Raw genomic sequence first — 8,944 nt, forward strand, 5'->3', positions numbered from 1 at the left:
TGAAAATTATGCCACAAAAACATTGGATATAAATAGAAAGTTTAGCAGAAATTTAGGACACATTTTCGAAATAATCCACTCACTTATTTTCTACGAATTCAAAATTTTGTCAATACATTTAACGCTTTTATATTATTAAACACGCAGAGTCGAAAATTATACTAACACAATATTTTAGAGGGAAGAGTAAGCATCCTCCCAGCTTGACAGAATAATTAATGTTCAGAATTGTAAAATCAGCTAGTTAAGAAGAGATATATGTACAAAATTCTGGGACAAACACGACTTTTGTTGTGTTCCAACATGTTCGCGATCATAATAAAATGCATAATAGCTTAATGAGAAGGTGTGAAGGAACATGTTACTCATGATGTACTTATCACTTTAATGCCTGTTAAAGCTTAAAAGATTTAAATAATTATATCGTCAATTTCAAAAGGGTTACTTTTCGAAATTCAAATCTGACCGAAACTACAGATTACATTAGAAACTTAGTTAAGACTAAAAAATGTTCTTGATACCCTCAATGAAGAATGAAGAATGTATCTAGTTTTAAGTTGATTCAATGCATACTGTTATAGAAAAAAAAAATGCATTTTACTGATACTCTGCTGATTAGAATAGAAAGGAATTAAGGGGCAGAACTAGAAATAAAATGAAATAATGAAAAAGTTTATTAGTAACGTTTTGAGAACAAGTAAAAGACATGAAAGAAGTGATTTCACTTATGTACAAAGTTACTATTAATACATGTGCTTAAATCGAATAAATTTCAATACTTATTTACATACATTCATCAATTAAAATAGTATTTCTTTTAATTAATCAGTGATTATTTGTATTTATTTTTTAAATAGCGCACACATATTTTTAATTAATATATATTACTTCGATGAATATCAAAATATGAAACAGTCTTAATTTTTTTTTTTTTTTAACTTAAATCTAAATTTATCAATATCGCAGATAAATGTGCCCTTGTAAATTTAATATGTTCCTGAAGTTTTTTTAAAAAACTTATTATCTGATATGATAACAATACATTTTTTTTTTTCTTAGGAGAGTGAAGCAAATTATGAATTTCGGATAAACATTGGGACTTGTAGTTTGCCTCTTATTTATTTTTACTTAAAAAACATAACAAAAAGGGATTAATACAAGGGTGAAATAGTCAAGTTGAATTAACTGCATTTTTAAAACTGATTGAAAGCTTCAGTTTTGTAGCGAAAGATAGGCTCTAGTAAAATTTTTAAAAAAGCAATTCATTTAATGATTTCAAAATTATGTATTTTTTGTTTTAGTTTTTCTATTTTTGAACATCATCTAAAAATGGTATATTTATACATAATTGGCATTAAATTGATCATTATTTAGAATCCAATACTCAATTAATAACATGAATTAACTGTCAAAATCTAGCGATACCTAATTCTAAAATATGAAACTACATTCGCAAAGAAATGCTTATATTTTCAAAAGCATTTAAAGAATCAGTTAAATATCTACAAATATATCAATAAATGAAATAGGCATGCTTAATGTATTGCGCTCAGTTTAATTGTTATACTAATATTACAATATGTTTTATTATCCATCGTACAGCGTATACTGAGCAACCAATTAATATTTTATAATTTTTAAATATTAATGAACTTGGAGTAAGTTTAAGCGGAACTTACTGGATAAACATATATTTTCAAAATTGAATGAAGAATTAGGGCAATAAATGTAAACTATCTGACATCATTAAAAGTAAATATAAAATTGATATGTTTTCCAGGACAAGAAGTTTATTCCTTTTTTTATAAAAAAATATTCATTATTAAACTCAATTTTATTTTTCAGTTCTAAAAACCGCAAAATATTTTTAATATATTTTTTTAAGGAAGTTGTACTTTTGTGTTTCGAGTACTTAATTAAACATAATTAATTAATTAAAAAATTTAATTTCTTTACTTTAAAAAAAAATCTTTATTTTTTTCAAAATCTAGTAACACTCATCTTAAATGAAATATTGAATATTACAACCTTCTGAATAACTTTTTTTCTATTTTTCTGCTTTATTTTTCCTAAATAAATTTCACTTTTCATTTTTTTTAAACTGCTCAAGTACAATTTCTCAAAAAGAAAAAATTGTTAGCGGCGAAGAGTATTTTTCGGTCTTTCTTATAAAAAAATTAATGCCTTAATTTAATTAAAATAAGAAATGGTGTATTATTTTCAAAAAAAAAAAGAAGCAGAAATGTTATTTCGAAAAATATAAATTCCTAATAAACAAAAAAAGTTACCTTTTCAACTAACTTACAAATTCCTCTCCTTTTTTTTTATTCAATGCAATTTTTTCAGTTTTAAAATCTGGAAAACAGAAAAAACATGAAAAAGACTTGACTTTGGAGAGATAAAATCATTTTATTATTGCTTAAAGCATACTTTTTTATAATTCAATATGTAAATTGATATAGCTACTCAAGGAACATACAAAAATCATATCTGAATCCTCTTTTATTTATTGATTTTCAGATAATTCTAGATTGTTAAATTGATTTTAATCAGAAATGAATGGCCTGACAGTATTTTTATAAAATCAATTTATTTATGTGTACGTTTTGACCTTACAAATTGTATCGCGTAAGACAGGGAAACATTTTAGCCGAAAATTAGAGAAATAAAAAAGAAATCAATCTACAAAAAAGTCAATCTGCAATTGCCTGATAAAACTCCTAACCATAATTTAGGGCCTATATTTTACCAACTATTAAGCAGGTTAAAAATAGAAAGAAACATTGAGGAACGTTATTTCAGTCGGTCACAAACTAAATCTATCATAACAGAGTTTGTCACCAGTTATTATCTGTAATGGCTTCTAGAAAGAGAAAATCCAAGCGCAATTTGCTGCACTTGGGACAAATACATTTAAATTAGCCCATTGCACTTTCTATCCTGGAGTTAAATCTTCCCCTATCCTCAATATTCATTTAAAACACAATATACACTAACATACAGCAAATTAAATTCAAAAATTTGTTTAATAAAAAATGTGGTAACACATTATTTTTACTTTTATCATTCAGAGGGTAATTAACGATTTAATTCTAATTGATCCTAACTTTTCTTTTTTTTAGTCTCAACACACTTGGTCATTTACTTATTTGTTTATAGAAAAAATATTTTAACAATGAGTTAAGCAAAACTTATGAGTTATAAATCCTTTAATAAATAAAAGGAAAGTTACAACTAAATCACTTAAAGAACCAAACTTAAGGTAAATTAAGTTACTTATGTTAACTGTTAAACCAAACAAAAAATTAATGAGAATAAAGAATAGGAGAAAAAACTGTAACAAAAATCTTCAGCTAATTGTTAACTATGTATCAGCGGTAGTCAACATTATTATATCTAACGCCCACTTTTGTATCTTTACTGGTAGTAAAACTTTCTTGCCGCCTATCTTCCGCACTGACTATTTAGTGCTCGTAATTTTTGAAGGAAGGAATAGTGAAAATATGTGAAGAAATTTATCTGTTTATTTGGAATTTGCGTTTGGTTTGAATATAAAGAAAATTCAATTTTGACGCTGCACTTCTGCATTTCTTCCAGTTCAGCGCCCACTAATATGGAAACTGAGGAATTAGAGGTAAAAGAAAATTAAATATAATAACTATAAATTCAAATTAATTAATAATGATATCCTTGAGGCTAATGCGATAAGGTAAAACTAAATATTTGACATCAGATTCATTTTTCATAAAGAAAAAATACGATTAACATCAATTAAGAGTGAGATATGTAATTCTGCAAAATATGAAGTAGGGAAAGTTTTAAAAAAATTGAATATCATTTTCCGCATAATTGGATAAAACGGAGACAATAGTCTAGCTAATAAGCTGTAGGTTTTCATGTCCGCCACTATTAAACTCGACAAACATCACCCTGAAAGCTTGTCTCGTCAACTAGTGAGCGTTCGGGATGAGACTGACTACCTCTGCAATACATATTGAAAGCTTTTTCAAACAATCAGTTGCACAGTAAAACAAATGTATATTCAAACAGTATTACTTATTGGAGACCAATTAATATTAAATATTGCGGATTCACAGTACGGACGATTCGGTCAAAAAATCAACTCTAATTTTCTTCCAACGATTAGACAAATTTATTTATTGTCTTCTTCAAGATCTACATTATACCATATATATAATAATTACATTACTATAATATTAAAATATTTGTTAGAATAATTATTAAAAATAAAAACAAACAATATAATTGAAATTACAGAAACTAATGAAATATTTAATTTCAATTCCACAATAACCTAATTTAGGTTAAGTTGATTTATTGACCGAATAAATAAATAAGAACAATAAATTCAAAATATTATATGTTTATTTCACTGAAAAAAAAGATCATCAATCACATTTATTGAATTTTAAAAATATTTTTTGCTTATGACCGCGGAGAATATTGTTAATTGAGCTTGAGAACAGAAATGGGCACTGTTCGAAGAATCCGAAAAAATTGTTAAAGGTTATCTTTTAAATGGGCTTTAATTAAAAGTAAATACATTTTTATTGTGACCATAAATTTGATTAAAATACAGATACAATTTACTTGTGATTCAAATCCTTCGAATAATGCCCATTCCTGCTTGGGAGAACAAAATGTGGTAAAGATTTGTTAAAGGTTTAAAACATTACAGGAAATATAATACACCTTAACTCTGGTAAGATCTCGTTACTTACCCTAAGTTGCATTATTATTCTTGAATTTTAAATAGAACATTTCATTCTTATGTACTCCTCGCCAGTGCCTAGACTGCTGACATTTTCATTTACTTGACATTATGCAACTTAAAGAAATTGACAACTTTTAAAATTAGTTTAAGAAACAAATATATCAACTCACAACGAATTTTATGGTATTTTTTTATGTTCAATGTTTCTACACATTGAATGGACTGAATCCCATGTTAATCCATCTCCAAATGGAGGATGTGGAGAAGGGAAGATTACATGGAGCCATGATCTGAAAAGAAATGCGTAACAAATTAACCAAGTTTCTCGAACAAATTAAAAATGTAAAATGGTTATTTCTCTCCTTACTTTCCATTTCCAATTCCTAGAAAAATCTTCCAGTTGTCTACTGGCCCATAGTTGTAGGGATTTATGTAAACCTAAATTTAAAAACAATAACCAACATTAATTGACTCAATAATACTGTATCATGAAGATATAGGCAGTGAAAACTAGATGTAAAGATCAGAGAAAATTAGGTAACCGAAGCTTAAGACTTAAAACAACTGACTTTAAAGGTCAGCAATTATTTCTGGATTATCTATTCATGTTTCCTCGAGAATTGGTTCAACAAGTTGCTCAAACTAGCAATCTCTAGCCCTTCACAGAACGTCTACTAATTAAATGTGCTAGAGTCTAAAGAATCTGCGCAATACTTTTTAGAAGGTTTATAAATCTATTTTAAAACTAGATTTCTTGCCTTCGGGAGGAGTGGGCCAAACTTTGTCCAATAATTTGAATGAATTCTCTCGGTTTGTACAAAACACTGGGAGATTCGACCATCATGTGCTGTATAAGTACTATTACTATTCGTAGTATCCGTAACGTCAACCCAGTTTTTTCGGCTGGACGATTCTTCTTGACGCCTGAGGTGAAGAATAGACAGCGTACAAGGGGCACTATTTGCCTGCATTTATTCCCTAATAGGATTGCATCCGTTTATACAATCTTTTTTAATGTAATTGCACTACTAATGCATTTGTTCTCTGTGTAATTCATATAATTATTATTAGAGCGAAACTAACGAATTCATAAAATACCTTGCTAGAAGCTGCGAATCTTTTAGCTTCTGCCTTATTAATATGCGCTTCAATACTAGTCTCTCCAAAAACTATTTGTCTAGCGTGCCATGAAGATAGCCACGTTAACGCAACAAATGCACCTTCAAAGCGAACATATTTTAGCAATAAATTTATATCAAAATTTTTATTCTATACATATATTTACTACTCTATTGAGAAACATTACCACTGCAAATAAATGCCATAAAAGTAATTGCTCTGCGTCTCCACACAACTTCTGTTGGTACTTCAGTTATAGGTAACTCACTACTTGTATTGTTGTCCCATTCTGGCTAAAATTTATTATGAATTTATCATTTCAGTACAACTTGTGATAATTAATAAATTAGAAAAAATCAATAAAACCCACTTACAACAGGTATAATTTCAGAATTATTGTTAAAGCGAACAGGATGACCAAATATATTATCATCATCGTCCTCATCAATATTTTGTAACCAAACTTCAGTATACGCAATGTCAAATCCAAATACCATTAGAAATAGGGTACTTAAAGCTATGAAAACCATATACATGAAGAAATATCTGTGGTTGTAATGTCCCACACAATTATTCAACCAAGCTTATTTAAGAATTAAGGAAATTATGAGCACTGATAACAAATAATATGTATTAACTTTTAAATAATAGTAAATAATTAATTTAGGCTTTCACAAAGAAACTAAAATTTCATGGGGCTACAAATACCTTAAAAGAAAGTTGCTGGATTTTAAAATAATAACTTGACACCAAAATTTATTGTAAAAAAGAAGTGCACCATAACAAAAAAAAAAAAAAAAAGGGAAAACAAATAACAGTCTATTATCTACTCAAGTTTCCTCGGACATGGCTTCAACATTTGCTCAAATTAGCAATCTCTAGCCCTTTACAGAACGTCTACTACTTAAATGCGCCGCAGAGTCTAGTAAAAAGTCCGATTACAGACCAGTAACTTTTTTGGGGAGTTTTTGAAAATGAAGTAGTAAATGATCGCCATAAGTTTCTCTTTATTCCAAAACCAATCATGGTACAAAATTATTGTTTGTAATCGGACTTTAAAAATCAATGCGATAATTAAAATTAATGCGTATAATTAAATTCAATGCGCATAACTATAATCATAAACCCAGCATTTTCATATCAGAAAATTAAATAAAACATACTTACCCAGTACTTTGAGGTACAAGGAAAATTTAAACTGCCTTTAAAAATTATTCTTAATGTTCGTACAAAATCAAATCTTTGACAATTTTTAGAAACATAATTTCAAAATGAAATAACGTAGCAATCGAATTGGATATATTTACGTTGAATAGGTGAAAATGTTCCTATATAATTATGAACCGAAAAAAATTCAATTAGAACCAGGAAAATTTCTTACAATAAACAGCTCTTTTAAATTGCAAAAACCACTAAAAAATCCTAATAGGTAATAAACAGGGAGAGAACATAGTTTCGTCACATCTCTAAAAGACTGACGATCAAACATTCAAAAATCACATTTATCATTACTTATTCTAAGGAATTAATTCATCAATGTAGCCTCGGCATCAACGCATTTGATAAATCGTCACAGATTCTTATTGTTACAGTGCCATTCGCCATAGCAAGCACAACACTAGGAACCGGCGGGGTAATGAGACTTTAAACCCACCCGTACTTGGAATGAATTTTAGAGAAAAGTGAAAATATATAATGTGATTACTGATTACTTTTTCTTACAGTTGCTATTACCACCATTTTAATTTACCCATATTTTTAAAACTATCCAAAAGCAGTTAAGCGATGGGCCATAGTAGTTAAGTGATGGGTGATAGTTAAGGAGCTACAGTTTGGAAAGTTAAACCGAACAGAAAATTTCCTCTACAGGTTCGTAAGTGGGTAGTATGAGTGCTGAAGTGTCAAATACCCACTTCTACAAGATAAGCCCCTGATTTCTCGAAGACCCTTAACACGAAGAACATAACTGAAAAAGATTACAGTGTTGGGAAGGAAAAAGATCGAGGAAAGAAAAAATAACAGATGTAGCTCAAGAAAATCCTAGCACCACGGGTAAACAGGAAAAAAAAACAGTTCAGTCTTGTGCTATTGATTTCTCAAAGACCTCTAAGAAACTAAAAAAAAAATATTTTCAAGGAGCAGTAACTTCTTATAGTTAAAAAACAGTAAAAGACATTACTACTGCAAATAGAGGATACGGCAGTGATGGTCCATTTTTAAAATGCATTTGTTGCACACGGAACAATGATGTGTACGTGGAGGCTTAGGTGCAATACATTTTCTACAAATGCTAACTGCTTCTTGAATTAAAGCTCCCTGAAATAAAATGGAAAGACAAAATATAATGCCTTGTCTAAATAAATAATACGTATATATGATTACAACAAGCTAGCTTTTTAACTTAACAAAATATCACCTTTGGAGGGTGTCCAGGAGATGTGACAACGCCCATGTAGTAGTGGAATAACGTGTTTACCTTAAGCCAATTTCCAATAATGACTAGAACTACAGCTATCTGGGGATTTCTATTCCACCAATATGGTAATCCAATATAATATGCAATTATAATTACTAAGGTCATCAATAGAACTACACAAGCTACAAAAAACTTTAAATTGTGATTATTAATTAAATTGGGAATCAACTAGGGCTTCAGTATTGAAAAAATGAATAGGATACTTACAGGACCTAGAAATTTTGTGAAATTGTCCACAAACCAAAATATAGGTTCCATACAAATATCAGAGACATAATTTGCATCCAAATGATGATTGTAAAAAAATGTGTAGAAGAATAACTTTAAATTATTCGACTGCCTCTGTATTCTGATTCTATAAAAGCAAAATAGAATAAATTTTGAAAAATAATATGATAATATCTAAAACCAATCTGCTTACCTTATTTCTCTAAAGCTTCCTAAAAGCCACTCCATTTTGCTAAATGAAGTGCTTTGTACTACTGAAAATAAATCTTAGATTTTCGGTCATTTTTCTAATTTCTAAAAATAAATTAAATTCATAACGGAATCATAAATAAATATTTTCCAGCTATCATCGTCTTACACGTAACCTCATGCATGGTTATCTACAG

General features: G+C 28.7%; 1 protein-coding gene across 8 annotated transcripts; it reads right to left on the reverse strand.

Moving 5' to 3' along the window:
* Positions 1–656: 656 nt before the first annotated feature.
* On the reverse strand, positions 657–8,938 carry LOC141461106 (palmitoyltransferase ZDHHC16). 8 transcript variants are annotated; one of them, XR_012462609.1, is made up of 11 exons: positions 8,752–8,938; positions 8,538–8,685; positions 8,271–8,462; positions 8,053–8,170; positions 6,229–6,437; positions 6,042–6,147; positions 5,834–5,955; positions 5,103–5,173; positions 4,906–5,025; positions 4,743–4,815; positions 657–2,355 (listed from the first exon to the last, which is right to left on the reverse strand). XR_012462609.1 is itself a non-coding variant. In XM_074141806.1 (10 exons), exons 1-9 carry the CDS (start codon positions 8,784–8,786, stop codon positions 4,914–4,916), a joined length of 1,113 nt encoding a protein of 370 aa, XP_073997907.1. In that variant the 5' UTR covers positions 8,787–8,938; the 3' UTR covers positions 657–2,355; positions 4,906–4,913. The 8 variants fall into 8 exon arrangements, 5 of the variants coding, with proteins under 5 accessions (XP_073997907.1, XP_073997909.1, XP_073997908.1 ...); XR_012462608.1 differs by having other exon boundaries at positions 4,743–4,818; XR_012462607.1 differs by having other exon boundaries at positions 4,743–5,025.
* Positions 8,939–8,944: the final 6 nt, after the last annotated feature.

This window comes from Rhodnius prolixus, unplaced genomic scaffold, assembly GCF_049639745.1.
Source record: "Rhodnius prolixus isolate KJV_2025 unplaced genomic scaffold, Rpr scaffold_6, whole genome shotgun sequence".
In the NCBI taxonomy this organism is placed as follows: domain Eukaryota; kingdom Metazoa; phylum Arthropoda; class Insecta; order Hemiptera; family Reduviidae; genus Rhodnius; species Rhodnius prolixus.

What these genes read in the sequence shown, in the direction of transcription:
- LOC141461106 (XM_074141806.1), bottom strand. Translation starts at nt 8,786, where the DNA reads ATGGAGTGGCTTTTAGGAAGCTTTAGAGAAATAAG. An exon ending in CTCCTGGACACCCTCCAAAG is followed by an intron (nt 8,171 to 8,270) that starts GTGATATTTTGT and finishes ATTTTATTTCAG; the next exon opens with GGAGCTTTAATTCAAGAAGC. An exon ending in CTAGGAATTGGAAATGGAAA is followed by an intron (nt 5,026 to 5,102) that starts GTAAGGAGAGAA and finishes ATTTCTTTTCAG; the next exon opens with ATCATGGCTCCATGTAATCT.